This window comes from Sarcophilus harrisii, chromosome 1 (genome assembly GCF_902635505.1).
Source record: "Sarcophilus harrisii chromosome 1, mSarHar1.11, whole genome shotgun sequence".
NCBI lineage: Eukaryota > Metazoa > Chordata > Mammalia > Dasyuromorphia > Dasyuridae > Sarcophilus > Sarcophilus harrisii.
The window spans coordinates 666,781,122-666,796,484 of record NC_045426.1 but is presented as its reverse complement, the minus strand read 5'-3'; the positions used below and the strand labels follow the sequence as shown (position 1 = coordinate 666,796,484).

General features: G+C 47.3%; 1 protein-coding gene across 9 annotated transcripts in view; it reads right to left on the bottom strand.

The window, feature by feature from the left end:
• The window catches only part of TCF3 (transcription factor 3), a 94,497-nt gene that overhangs the window by 62,702 nt on the left and 16,432 nt on the right, over positions 1–15,363 (bottom strand). For 2 of the 9 annotated variants that reach the window (XM_031948137.1, XM_031948139.1), the window contains exon 1: positions 7,186–7,709. The exons of 5 other annotated variants lie outside the window; for them this stretch is intronic. In XM_031948137.1, the coding sequence (XP_031803997.1) occupies positions 7,186–7,552 (367 nt within the window). In that variant the 5' untranslated portion in view covers positions 7,553–7,709. Of the gene's footprint in view, positions 1–7,185; positions 7,713–15,363 lie in introns of those variants that run through there. 2 more of the 9 variants (XM_031948138.1, XM_031948140.1) reach the window with 2 other exon arrangements.

Below are 15,363 nucleotides of genomic sequence, written 5' to 3'. Positions count from 1 at the left end.
AAAGGACCTTAGAATGAAGGATACCAAAGCTGGGAGGAGTCTTAGGACAGAGAATGTCAGGGCTAGAAGGACCCTGAGAACCTAATAATGATAAGAGGAGCCATGTAGCACTTGATGGTGTAAGGATGCCTTCTTACTTGAGCCTCATCACAGCCCTGGAAGGCAGGTCTTTTTCCTTTCTATTTCATAGTTGAGGAAATAGATGAAATAGCAGAAAGAGCCCTGTCCAAGGTTACCCAATCAAATCAATGAGAAGATGGGCCACAAACCCAGTTCCCTGGACTCCAGGCCTGGCCAGGTCCTTTGCATGGTCACATGCCCTCCTTCTCACCTCAATAGCCTTCTCAGTCCCATAGGACACGTATAACATGCCTCGGAGGGCCATCTCACTGAGACCAGGTTGATGACAGAAGTCTCTTTCCTGTCCAGGAAGTTGGGAAAGTATGGCTGACTTCTTCAGCTCCCAAAGCTACCAATTCTTAGGGGCCCTAAGCCCTCTGTGCTGCAAGCCAGGTACCAGCCAGAGGTTGCAGCTTCTCCTAGATGGGATAGCCCTGAAGGTTACAAAGGAGGAACAGCCAGCCTCCCAGCTCCCCCACTACTCGCTGAATGACCCAAGCCGAATCAGCAAACCTCTCTTTCTGTCACCCACAATTCCCTGTAGAAATATCTAAAATGGGGAAGCCAGGATACAAGGATGTGAGAATCACTTATCAAACACTTCTCTCTCCTCTCCAACACCTCAGACCTCGATGAGAAGCAAGAGTTTGGTCCAGGTTTGCGGTTGGCTGAAGGCAGGCTCCCTGAGGGAATACCAGGGACTTTCCCTCCTTTCTTTGACTTGGTTATAGGAGGGTAAGCCAGGGAGGTCCTTCCAGCAGCTGTCTTTGGCTGGTTGAGACTAAACCCAAGGTGGCTGCCTCCTCCTTCACATAAGATACTGAGGTGAAAAGGAGTCTGGAGATGGTCTAATATATAGAGGAGGAAACTGAAGCTCTAGTCTGGTCAGAAGCAAAGGGACATATAGGGTCGCACATACAATAAAAATAACTGGTATTTATATATCAAAAGGCATGTGAATGACTAACCTAGTGTAGTACAGTACAACTTTTGGGGAGGTATAGAGGACAAGTGTTACTACCCCTACTTTACAGATGGGGAAACTGAGGTCATTAAATGCTTTTCCTGGCATCACGCAGCTGGTTAAACGTCTGAGGCATGATTTAAACATAAATTTCTTGACAAAGTCCAGGACTCTTCCCACCAGGCCACACCGTCTCTGCTGGTAAAGCTGCAGAATTAGGTTCTGACTTCCAAATCTGGCCCTCTTCATGATGCCCTATTTTTCCTTTGCCACTGGCTTTTCAAGCTCCAGGAGCCATTGGGGAGAGAGAGGGAGGGGGCTGAGAATTTTGGGGAAGCAGAAGATAGTCTAACAGCATCTTTGGGTGTCTCTTTCTCTGGGAAGGTCTCCCAAATGAGAGCTTCAGCCCAGGAGTTCCCATCCCCCCACTGAAGGCCTCTTGGCTGCTACAGCCTCTTACCTCATAACCTCCTCCTGTTTACTTGGGTAAATATTTGTGACTTACTTGGGGAAGGGGATCTGGGAGGTGGGGATGAAGGCAGGGGGATTTCCACACCATCAGATTGTCTCATTATTCCCAACAATTCATTGTGCCATTGTATACTTCCTCCAAGGGAGAGGAAAAAACAGCTCATGGCCTTGTTGGGAAGGGAGGGAAGGGCGGAAGGCAGAGGGGGATGATGGGGGTTGGGGGTGGGCACAAGAGAGAGGTAAACAAGGGATTGGTGCTGTCACCAGGGACAAGAATGGGAGGGAGAGGAACATAAGAGGCTAAACACAAGAGACTGGGAGGGTGAGTCAGTTCCCCAGGAAAAAGCATCTAAGACAGCCAAGCCTGTCCTATGCCCCCCACAAGGTTGGGGGGGGGGAGCTTTCCTGAACAACTTCCTGTGGCTGCAGCTGAGCCTTCAAGGGGCTGTGCCTTGTTCTTGCCTAGTCTCAGTGGTCACAGTCAAAGCAGTGGGGTAGAGGGTACTTGGGTGAGGAGGGAGGAGGGAGGGGGAGGAAGGAGTGTACGTTGGGGAAGGGGCCCTCTGCTTTGAAGAAAAACACAATCAACTCTTTTGCTACCTGCTTGCTGGCTAGATGTCACTAAGACATTTCTTGGGACCAGACATCTAGAGCTGGAAGGGATCTCCAAGGGCAGATGATCCAAACCTCTCATTTTACAGAAAAACAAAAAACAAACCCAAGGCTCAGAGAGAAGGAAGTGACTACCTCAGGTCTTATGGCTTAAGGAGGCACATTTTGAACCCAGGACGACTTTCAGAGCAGCAAAGTGGAACATTGGAGAGAGCTGGGTTTGGAAACAGGAAAGGCTCATCTTCCCGAGTTCAAATCTGCCTCAGACACTGACTAGCTGTGTGACACTGGGAAAATCACTTCACCCTGTTTCCCTCAGTTTCCTCGTCTGTAAAATGAGGTGAAGAAAAAGATGGCAAATTATTCCAGTATCTGTGCCAAGAAAACCCCAAATGGAGTCAACTAAACAGGATTGAAAAAGACTCAACAGCCACCACCTGATGCCAAATTCAGAATCCTTTCTACAACACTGGATGACATTTTTGAGACTAGTTTGAAAGATTCATAGAATGTTAGATAGAACTAGAAAAAAGATCATGGAATCTGTCAAATACTTTTTATAGATAAAGACATTTTGGCCCAGAGAGGGGAAGTGATTTTTTTGAGAGATTCTTGGAGTTCCAGTGTAAAGTAAGAAGAAGAACCTAGATTAGGAAAGGGCCAAACCCTCACTGTTGTAGAATGCTTACTAACTCACTTGGCCCTCAGAGAACTTTAGTTTTCCCCTTGGCAAAATTTTTAGAAAGCCCTAGCCAGCTCTAAGTCTCATGAGCCTATTGTTCTAAGCTTTAATTCTAACTGGGAAGGTGATCCATTCTAATAAAAAGATCTCACTTGTCCTATCACTTCTCAGACTAAACCCAGCATCCAGACTTGTCCGTCCTGCAAACTATAAGCCTTCCCCTTCCCCTGTCTCCCACCAGCATCCCTGGCATGACTCTGTCTCGGGAAAGGTGCATGGGTGGCCAACAAGTCCCCTTTGACACACATGAGCGTTTCACTTTTTTCCTCAGCCTGGCCTGAACTCTATTATTTGGCCATCGAGCAGCTTGTGAAGGACAGATGTGACCTATTTCTGAGGCTGCCAAACACTTCTGGAATCAGGAAGGCCATTGATTATATAAAATCTTGAACAGGGCTTGCAAATGAGGGAGGAGGGACTAACTGGCCTCCCAGTTCCCCCAATAATCCTTATGTGACTGGAACTGAGAAACCAGACCTGCTCTCCAGGGCCCCACGGTTCCCTGCCCAAATGAGGACTTGGGGATGCAGGGAGGTGGGAATCATATTGTCCACAGAATAGGATAACGTAGCTCCCTACTCACAAAGAACAGCTCGATACTGAGTCCTAATGGTAGACTCTCTGTCCCACTCCACACCCCCCAATTTTCCAGATAGTGAAAGGAGACGAGAGAAGAACACACAAACCAATTCCCCAAGGTAAGCCAGGAACACTTTCCTCTGAGCATCCCCTCCTGACATGCCATGGTAGGGATGCTTAGCCCCATTTTATAGATGGAACAAAGCTGGGCCCAGAACTTTCCCAACAGCTCCTTAGTCACTGCTTGCAGAACACCTACTGAGGGCCCTGCCCCGTCAGGCACTAAGTAGGACTGGAGAGGAAGCGGTCATTATTGGCTAGAGTAGTCACAGCTGCTGTGGACATGAACACTTTCAGGTGGTCAAAACATTTTTCATTGCAAATCCAAAGGCCGGCCCAGTTCTGATATTCTAGGCTCTAAATAAAGTTTACTCCAGCTCCAACACAGCAGATCCCGAGGCCCTCCTTCCAGGACACTAAGGTCCCAGGAGCTCTGCCATCTTCAGTGTCTGGCTGGTCAAAGGGATGGGGCGGGGGAAGGGAAGCAGACAACAAAAGGCTGGAGGTGAGCCTCCTTCCCCAGCCCCCGCAGGGAGGCTTTAACTTCACTGGGGAATCCCCTCCTTTTCTCCTTATTATTTATGAAGCCCAGAGCTTTGTGCCTCACTCTGAAGACCCTCACCCCCAACCCCCATGCTCAGAATCCTTCTCCACATCAAAGCCCAGCCTCGCCCAGCCCAGATGGGAGTTGGGGACAAACTTCAAAGGGAGCTCCATTTGCTCTCTCTCTTGCTCCCACCCCAATCTTTCCTAAACAAAGGTTCCCAGCTCTCCTCATCCTGGGGTCTCAGGCAGAATCAATAAGCCCCTGGGGACAGCTTGGGTATAGAAAGAAAGAGGCCTGACTTGGGAGGCAGGAGACATGGATTCTAGTATGAACGTGAGACTAGTGACTTCCTCTCTTTAGGTCTCTCTTTCCCCATTTGGTAACCTGCTTCTTAGGACCGCCATCAGGACCACAAAAGAAGTCAAGTGAACATTTTCAAAGTCAAGGGACTGGCCCATGGACCTAATGCTGGTCCACATTGAGAAACCTGGCTCCTGCTTCTGGCTTGATCATGCTATCTATGTGCCTTTCATTCTCTGGACGTCAATTTTTCCATCTGAAAAATGGGAGGAGGGGCCTGGACAATCTTCAAGTTCTGTCTCAGCTGCAAAGTAGACTATGGAGGGCTTCCACAAATAGCCCATGTGGGCCTGAAATCTCCAAGAGGGCAGTGGAGGTATGACTCAGTGACATCCACCAATACTGATGCCCTGTACAAATCCCCAGCGTTAGGGATTCTTGTTCTCTTCACCTCCAATGCCCTCCAGTTCCTCATGGTCTCAGGGTGAAAGCCCTCCCTAGAAATGGCTCCCTGGGTGAAATCCTGAGATGGGGAGACCCTCTCAGGTAGTCACGCACTGGACTTTTGCCTCTCCCACTCCTAGATGATCTGCTCTGACCTTGTAGATGCAAAGACAACAAGTACTCTCCAAGCTCAGTGCGGTACTTCAGCGAACTCTCCAACTGGTAAAGCACAGGTCCATAGGCAGGCTGTGACCCCTACAACGGGGCTGTGGAGGCTGGGAAAGGCAGTCCCAGAAAAGGAATTATTGGCAAAAGGCAAAGCAACCACAGCATCTTAGGTGAAAGATTCAGAGGCTCATCTCATAGCGTGGATGGCAAAAGAGTATTACTGACCTTGCTCCCTGGACTCTATGCCCTGCCGGGAGGTGGGGGGATTCATGGCATCCCTGAATCTGGTGGTAGGAAACCCAAGCCAACCCATAGCTGATAAGGAACCCTCTCTAAAGCACATCCTGTGACTCTGGGTAACATTCACTCTTTGCCAAAATCTCCAGCAATGGACATCCACCGAAGCAACCCCATGACACTTCTGGACAGCTTTCCCTAGTCACAGCTATAAGTTCGGAGAAGGACAGGAAGGAAGGAGAGCTTAAGAGCCCTGGGAGGTCATCCAGGCTGACCCCTTCATGTAATAACAGGGGAAACTGAGGCACTGGGAAGGACAGTGACCTCTCTAAAGCCACCTAAGAAGCCAGGAGCAGAATTAGCATTTAAATTGTAATGGTATCTCCACAGATCCACTGTTCTTTCCACAAGCAGTTAGAGGAATTGCCAGAATCTGAAGCACAAAGACCGTGTGTGAACAGCAGATCACAGGGCATCCTTCTTAGAAAAAATATCAGCCTGAAGAGAGGCACTTTCCCCATGGTCACGATCGCATCTAGTACTAGTGACTTGCATTTCACACCTGCCTACTCATCGCCAAGCCTTCTACTCTCATCCTCACACCGCTTTCATTCACAAGGAGCCATCTCCTTACTATTTCAGTTCTACCTTAATGGTGCCCCAGAATGCTTCCATCCCTCTCCCTACCTGCCCACACCCGACCCTGGAAAACACTCATCTTACACAATGGAAGGCTCTATCACAATTCAGATTCTCCACTGTGCGTTTGGTCCTTTGCTTGAAGCTCCCAGTGCCTTGCTTTTTTGAAGCTTTTTTTTCAGACAGACAGACACAAAGACTACTTCCATTTAGGGAAACAAGCTTCTCCATTCTATCATGTCACTCACTACCTATAGAACACAACCAAATTGAGAAAAAAGCCACATCCTTCCCTATGGCTCCAGACTTTCCTATGATGCTGTTCCCTCTCCACTGCCACCTTCCCCTCTCTAACCTGGCGACACCCAGAAAAAGATGCTGGCTTTTGCTGTCAGAAGTATCAGGTCCCAGTTCCTGCTCTACCCCTTCCCAGTTGCATGAATCTGGCCAGACACTTTCTTAGCATGGTCTCTGTTTTTCAAGCTTCAAAATTACCAGCCAAGCCTAGAGGGAGCTTGGAGGTTTACACAGTAGGAGAAACCAGGTTCTCTGGGGGTTATCCAAGGCTCTAGAATTGCAAGAGCTCCAGCCAGGCCTGAGAGCCAGGTCCCTCCTGGCTGCCCCACGATCTTGGGCCGGATGAGTTCTAATGGAGGTTCAGTCGGCATTAGTGCTCCTACTCTTCCCCGAGCCAGAAGCAATCTCCCTCTCCTCTGTAGCCACAGAGCCTCTGCATGGAGAACCTCTCCCGACTAGACTGGGGGTTCCTCAAGACCGGGGACACAATCTTTTTCACTTTTCTGTCTCCCTCATGGGCACTAACACTTCATACTATTTAGCTGTCTGAGACTGAATGAGTATATTACTCTTCCTGTCACCATAGCACCCGAGAGCCCCCAAGGGGGCCGGACCATTTACACTTACTAAGTCACTGTCCACAGAAGGACCTGGTGAGAAAGCACGGATGGTCCCCCAGACCCATCCCTCTGCTTGTAGGATGATCAGTTTAGAGCTGTCCAAGGCTATTTAGTAAACATTCCTAACTCTACAGATGAGGAAACCGAGGCTTCTAGAGGGGAAGTCTTTTCCCCAGCAGGAGGGAATCACAATACGCCTACTGGCCCATCGGGCACACAGCAGGGCATGAAAGGGCACACAGCAGGGCATGAAAGGGCACACAGCAGGGCATGGAGAGGCGTCGGCAGAGAAAACCACCTGCCAGACACACCCAGACCTCCTCCCCCGTCCCCATGCCTTTACCCCCATCTCCTTCAGGGCCTGAGCCCTGAATGCTGGGCTTACCAGCTCCTAGGATGGACCTCGGGTGCTCCCTCTGGCAGGAGGTTCCAGCCACTATTTCCATGGCACCTGCCCAGTGGGAGGGCAGAAGATGAGGGCTGAAACACTTGACAAAAGCAGCAGCAAGCTCCCTGACCCTGACCCTGCCTGCCAGTCCGGACTTCTGTTGGAAGACCAGCTCTCCCCCCTGCTCCTTCCAGCTAACCAGTCCCACAGCAGTTCCGGAGCTCACGGGCACCAACTCACACTCCGGGTTTCTGAGCATAATATGATACTTGGAAGAAAAAGCCAAGTTGTTAAGGGTGTTTTTTTTTTTTTTTTTAAATAGAGGGGGCTGGGAGACAGCCTTGGCCTCAGGAAGTAATACCATTATCCTGCTGAAACAATGGGTTCAGAAACTAGGGCTGAGTTAAAAGCTCTAAAGTGCCACCCCTCAGAGCCTCAGGCCCTATTTGCCCATGACTCACAGCCCCAGGAACTGTTACCCAAACAAGGCTATACACACACAGCAATAGTCCTGGGACAGGCGGAAGGATATTAAAAAAAAAAAAGTCTGTCCATCAATTGGGGGAAGGGTTAAATACACGACTAGTCTGAGAATGTCATGGACACTGTTCTCTAAGAGATGACTAATGGGATGGAGACTGAAAAACACGAAAAGAGCTCCATGAACCGATGCAGAGCAGGCCCAGTGGCCACAGCTGTGGAAACAATCACTAAGACAACCCAAGGTGAATAATATCGCAAGGAGGAATTCAAAGATAGAGGAAAGGTCACTGCCACTGCGCCCCCAGGCAGGGTTGTACACTGCACAGATTTTCTGGCTTCTTTGACGATCAATCACCCCGATTTCTACCCCCTTCCCCTTCTCTTTTGTTTCCTTTAACAACTATTTGTTATGTGCATGGCTCTTTTGGAGGGAATGGGGATAGAATACTAGGGACACTAGGATGTTATAAAAAACCAAAAGGCACCAATAGAAATATATTTAAAACAAAAAGGGGGGGACTGAACAAAAGGGAAAGGGAAGAGGGAGCTGCTGGAGAAAGCTGGGAGGGACTGGTTTTGAGGAACTACTTTCAAATCTGGCTCTTCTCTTCCTGCCTCTTCCTAGTAATCCCTTGAAAAAGTCACCAGAACTATCTCAAGTGCAGTTTAGGTCATTTTCTTATCCTGATCATCATATATCTTCTATGACTTTCCTGAGTCACGAGAATCCCATATGTTTGAGTTGGAAGAACTCACAGCCTAACTCGTCCCACTGTCCTATGAACAACCCACATCCCAGGTCCACATAAGCTAGAGCCAAGGGAAGGAGATCAGGATCCTGGACTCGGGTTGAACATCTAGTGGCTCTGGGACCCAAATCACTGGGTATCTCAAAGTCCTACTTTCTTTGCTTATCATTTAGAATGGGACATTGAACCTGATAAAGTGTGTTACAACTGATATATTGTATCAGTTACAACATAACTGATTCCTCAGAAGTCTTAAGGGTTTTATTTTATGCATTAAAAGACATTCTGAGAAAGGGATCCGTGACTCTTCCCAAATAAGGCTGGGTGTTAGGGGGAAGGGGTGGTAAGGGTCCAGTGGGAGTCAGAACAAGAGCTCCAACTTTCTTCTAATAGATTGCCACTACACAAAAGCCGAATACCAGCCAGAGTGCAACAGGTGACTATGGTCAACAATGAGTAGATGTTGATGGAAAGGGGGCTTTCACAAGCCTTTGAAACAGCAGATCTTGGTGATTTCTGATCATTGAAACTAAGAGGAAAGGGACTAGAAGCCACAGAATCATGAAATCTTAGATTAAACCTTACTTAGAACCATCACCAGAACCTTACTCAAAGATCCCTGTAGATCCCTATGTTGCCTCAGAAACCTTCAAAATACAGAACCAGGAAACCCTATAATCTTAGAACCTTAAAACCAGATATTCTCCAGACCTAAAACAGCTTTCTTAAACCAAATTCTCAAGACTGCCAACAGAGCAAAGTTTTTTCCAATAAACTCCTAATTAGCACATATATCCTCCCTCTAGGGTCTCCCATGAGTGGACATTCAGCACTAACATCCTCAGTGACACAAAGTTCCTACCTCCATGTCAGCCCAAGCTGTTTTTTTTTTTGTTTGTTTGTTTGTTTTTTTGGACATACTCCCAGAAAGGGCAGAAGAATGTTTGAGGGGAGGATGGAGGATGGAGTAGGGGAAATTTATAATCGCACCATTTCTGGAGTCGGAGGGGCAGCTTAGGTGGCACAATGGAAAAGTCACTTCACCCTGTCTGCCTCAGTGCCCTCATCTATAAAATGAACTGGAGAAGGAATTGGCAAATCCCTCCAGTATCTCTGCCAAGAAAACCTTCAAACTGTAGGCTGTCGAGATCCTATGATGGAAGGATTTGGGATTCAATAACCTCTAAGGTCAACAAAGCTGGTCCTACAGATCAGACCTACATCTTGGCACTGGCTCTGCCATCCTCAATGAGTGAGCTTGGGTCCTCATCTGTGAAAAGGGGCAAAGATGGAGAGAGAGCTATCTACCTGGCGTCTCTCTTCTGGGGTATTCAGAGAGGAGATGGGGTGCGGCAAAAAGACAAACACCAAAGGGGAGGTATGGTCAGTTGATGTTGCTTCTGGACGGGACAAAGGGATGGAATAAGAGAAAGATCAGTTCTTGCTGAAAACAGACACGAAAGGGCACTCTAGGGTCCAACTGATTTATTACTGAAACATCCTGAAATCACCTATTGTACAGATGGGGAAATGAAAATCACACTGGGAGTAAAGATGGTTGGATTGGGACCCAGTTCCCTTGACTTCAAATCCAATATTCTTCCCACAATGACATACTACCTCCTAACATGCTGGCCAGCATTAGGGGAACCCAGATCCCAATCACCACCAAATCTAAGAGCAATACTAGTGTGGTAACAAACGTGCCATACAATTGGAGCATCCCTTAGGTGGTTAGAGGAGGTAAGAGGATGACCTGTGTTCAAATGATGCCTTCAGGCATTTATTAGCTCTGTGACCATAGCCAAACCACTTAGCCTGTTTGCCTCAGTTTCCTCAACTGTAAAATGGGAATAATAGTAACACCTACTATACAAAGTTGGTATGAAAATCAAATGAGCTAAAAGTCCTTAGCAAAGGGCCTGGCACATGACAAGGCACTTCAAAAAATGTTTATTCCCCTTCCTTATTCTCCCCCACACCTGCCCTGGTTTCCCAAGAGGCCTAAGGTCATTTTAACTGATTTGGGAGTCTGCTGAAGATAATGGCTCATATTTTTATGAGACTGACCCAGTATTTTTCTCAAAACAACCATGTATCCCAAATAACTGATGAGGAAATTGAGGCTCTAGACTAGAGATAAGCTGATTTCACCTAGCTAATAAATCAGTAAATATTATTATCTCCATATTATTGATGAGGAAATCAAGGATCCAAGTGAAATAATTAGCCCAACACTCTCTCTATTGTCCTTCTAGAGAGATGAAGAGGTAAGGCCCAAGTAAGTCAGGGTAAGCTGGTTTCCCAGAGGAAGGATCTCTTCCATGAGCTATGCTATGTATGGGCCCTGCAAAGGGAATGTACCCCAAAGGACTGGCAACCCTCCTCTCACCCAAGGGGAGGCCAGAGGCCCAGGGCAAGCCCCACCCTGAGCAGCACCAGGCCCAGCTGCTCCCAGATGTGGGAGGCCTGGCTTATAAGAACACAAAAAGCCAGAGTTGTCTCTGGCTTTGGATGGGTGGAGTCTGTTTCCCTCGGGCAACAATTTACCAGGGCAGGATTAATGAGAAGTAGAGGTTGGAGGAGGGAAGAAGAAAAATACATTTTTATAAGGTGCCATCCCCAGGGGGGAAGGGCCTAACCCAGGGATGTCTTGGGTAGGGAGGGACACTAGGACACTACAGAAGGAGCTTCTTTCTCAAAGAGATCTGGGAGGGGGGAGGAAGGAGAAAGATATAGTTTCATGCTCCCTTTCCTTCCCATCTCTGGAATCAAACTATGGTAGCAGGAATAGAGTGGGAGGGTGAGGAAGAGGTCTCCATGGTGCCCCAGGAGACAATGCCCACAATGGGTGACGCCCTCTACCAGGAGACAGGAAACTTCAATTCCAGTTCCAGCTTTGTTATGAACTCTGTGTGGCCCTGGCAAGTGCCTTCTCCTTTGGGTCTCTGTTTCTCAATCAGTAAAGTGGAATAATAAAAGCCAACCCTGCCTATATCACAGGGTTCTAAGAACTCTGCTAGCAGATGGAACACTGCTTAGTCTTAGAACCCAAAATGTCAGAGCTGAGAGGGCCCTTAGAACACAAGGTGTCAGAGCTGGAACAACAGGAAGTCAGAGCTGGGAGGGGGGGGCCTTAGAACCCAGGAGGTCAGGGCTGGGAGGGCCCTTAGAACCCAGAAATGTCAGGACTGGGAGGACTCTTAGAAAGTAAACTATAAGAACTTTATGAGTCACCTTTGAGTCTCTAAGGAGGACCTCTGTAATTTGCTGAAATGCCAGGATTTGGGCTGAGACTTCAACTTTTGCCTTTAGAACACAGAACACTGGAACTAGAAATGACTTTAGAACTTGTAATGCCAGAGTTGGAAGACAGTATTGGTGCCAATAACAGTTATTCCTTCCAAATCACAACTTTCTCCATCATGGTTTTGATATCTCACAAGTTATCACAAGAAATGAAATGGGAATTTGTGGAGTTTTGTGGAAGCTGCAAATGACATGCAAAGGCCAGGGAGACAACACATAAATGTTTAGAAACTCAGAAAAGATCTGCATGGTATTGTATAATATTAACCTAAATTTTAGAATAAGGTAAGCATCCCATGAAAGAAAAAGAAAAAATTCAGACTTCTTCTCTGGCAAGAAAGGAGGGGCAAACCACTCTTATGCAGATTTCCCAGTCAAAGGGGGCTCCACACCCCTACTCCTTGAGATGTGAAACGGATAATTGCAGTCCATTTCCCCTCATTTCATGAGACAGACAGAGACAGTGACTTGCTCACAGTCACTTAGTATAAGTCAAGCCCAGAGTCAATGGCAAGTCAATTAGCGATTATTATACACACAGACAATTGTTAGCATTTCCTCTTAGAACTGATGGCCTGGCCCAGCCCCTACCAGAGCCAGGAGAAAATGGCAACAAGCACAACTCACTACCCTCTGAGGCACAGTCACTCTCTCAAATGGAACAGGTAACATGAGAAATTCAGACTCTAAATCCTCTCTCAGTTCTCCTGCCTTGAGGGGTCCGGTGGAAAGAACATGATGCCCCCAAACATAGTTCAAGCACCAGGAACTGTAACCTAGTCATTTATTAATCATGTGATCTTGCACATGTCACTTCCCTCCCAGGCCTTGGTTTGCTTATCTGTAAAATGAGGATAATACTTCCTACTACTGAACCATTTTACAGAATTATCAACTGAGATCACCAAAAACCAAAAAGCAGCTGTTGTTGTGATTATTAAGATTATCCCTTCCTTTGGTTCTGGGCTCTTGACCTGGCCTGGGGTTTATGTGGATCATTACCCAGTTCACCTGGCTCTAAAGTAGTTCTTAAGAGGATAGTAAATATATGTCAGAAAAACTGTGAACTCTGAGGAGGAAAACTGCCCTTTGCAGCATTGTGAATGTAGGGAACAGAGACTTTCCCAGACTGACTGCCAAAGGGGTCCAGAGCCCAGAAAAGCCCACGAACCCTTGGGATTAGAGGGAAAAACCTTAAAGGGGAGAGGTATAAAAGTCAGCATGAAAATGAGCAGAAAGAGGCATTACCTGGGATCAGGGGATAAATGCAAATAACCCACAGCCCATCTCCTGCTTAGCATCCTTCCTTATCTTTTACCTCTTCTTCTAATTCCCCCTCCCAAATAAAAATAGTGCAGAATCTGAGCAGACCAATATTCTAAAATTATTCTTATTTAACATTCTAAGAGAATCACCAATATTCAGATATTCTAGGACCCTAAGACTTAAAAAAGATTCTTTTCATAGCTTGATTACAGCTTCAGGGAAGTGTGTGTGTGTATCTTTGGGGGTGGTGGTGGTAAAAAAAAAAAAAAAAAAAAGATATGATTTTGAAAAGCAGTATTTTGTGCCTAAGACTGATGGCAGCCCTCCCAGGGTAGCCCTGGAGCGCTCCCATTCTACCTCACTCTGCCTTGCATTTCCCTCCCTTAAACAAAATACGTCCTTGCTACCCTGGTGATAGGGAAATGTCACCCAGAACCATCCATCACGGAGCTTCTGAAGCCACTGGCTGAGATTGAGGCCGTGCTGACTGTTTGGAAGGGGAGCAGCAAATGGAAGGCCCTGACCCCAAGGGGAAGCTCCAAGGCTAGTCTTCTCTCTTACTTTAGCCAATATCCAAATGCAGAGGGAAACTCCCTTCTTCTCTGGGCTGCTAAGAGAGCTACCACGACTCCCTCGTCTCCATCTGCACAATGGAACTTCTCTGGTTGGCTGAGAGACTTCGGCAGAAGCTCAGAGAAGGGAGGAATGCCACCTGGCAGGGGGTGAACACCCCTTACTCCAGGCAGTACAAACAGCCCGTGATTTCCCTAACCCTTCTTTCCCTGAAAACAGAAGAGGATAAACAATCCAATCTGCTGCTGCTTTTGGATTCCTGTTTTTAGTAATAAGCACAGAGAACTTGGTTTACATCCCAACTCTGCACCACCTGTGAGATCTTGGACAAGTTAAAACCCTCTTTGGGCCTCAGTTTCCCCTCTTAGTTATCTTTAAGATATCTCCCAGCTCTAAATCCATGCTCCTCTTACAGAGTTCTAAGACCTTTTCAGACTCTGACATTCTATGACTCTTCTTACAAAGGTCTACAGGAAGTGTCAAAGCCAAGAAATTTTCCAATATTTAATCTCCACCCAGAGCCCTGGGACTAAACTGAGAGAAAAGACTTCGGGGGGACATGAGGCCCGCCGGGAGGGTGCAGAGGCTGGCCGTTGAGCTCTGAGAGTTGGTGGGAGCAGGCCCACAGGGAGGCATTTTTATGAACTTAGTCAAAGGCCCCATCCTGATCAAAGGGAGGCCTTTCACGTACCGCTTCATCACACACCCCTGCGAAATTCAGGAAACAGAGCAAATACAACAGGAAGTCCCAGCAAAGGGAAAAGTCATCGGCCTGATCATAAGGGCCTGGAGCACCAGGCTGTCTCAGGCCAAGTTTGGGCTCCAAGCTCATCTTCAGCAGGCACCTTCCCCACTAAGATATCTCCCATTTACACTGTACAGAACCTATCCCTCTGGGGACTTCCAAGTTGTCTCCCCATTAGTATATAAACTCCTCAAGAATAGGAACTTCTTCCTTTTCTTAGTGTTCACTAAATAATCTTAGGACTTAGGATCTGAGAATTCAAACCTGTCAAAACTAGGGGGGGGGGGAATCCTGTTATCACTTACCATGGGGGGAATGAGATAAGCCCAAAGAACAAAAAAGATTCAGAGAAGGGATCTTAGGGATCTCTCTTCCCCCCCAGTTAGTATGGCAGCCTCAAAACAACAGCCACCAGATTAGGGAGCTAGAGTATCAGTTTCCTCTTCTCTAAAATGGGGATGATCATAATTATGCCACAAGATTGATGTGACTGGGTGAGCCAGTTGCAAAGATCTGAGAAGTTATAATTTCAGCTTTAAAAAATGGGACAGTGAAGATCAGGGGGTCAAGCAGCTTGTCTAAAAATTACAGTTAAAAAAGAAGCAGGACAAGGATTCAAATTCAAGTCTTGACTTCCAATCCTGTCCTGTTTCCCTTGTAGCAAGCTGGGCTTCCCAACGGGACAGTATCAATTATTAGCAGTCAAGGCTGAAATGCAACTCTCCCAATGGCTGGCCAGCTGGTCACCTTCCCCTGAGGACACATTGACTTAATGGTTTCCTAATGGGGCCGGACAGCTTCCACCCAGCCTGGACCAGCACAGCAAATCCAGGCAGCCAACTTAACCCTCCAGACCAACTGCAGGGACAGGATAAAGCTGTGTTCTATCACAGCCAGAAGCTTAGAACCCTTAGTATCAGAACTGGAATGAAACTTAAAACATAGAACGTCAGAACTAGGACAGGCCTTAAAACACAAAATATCCTAGCAGGGAGGGCCCTTAGAACAAGATGCCAAGGATGGAAGGGTCCTTAGAACCCAGGAGGTCAG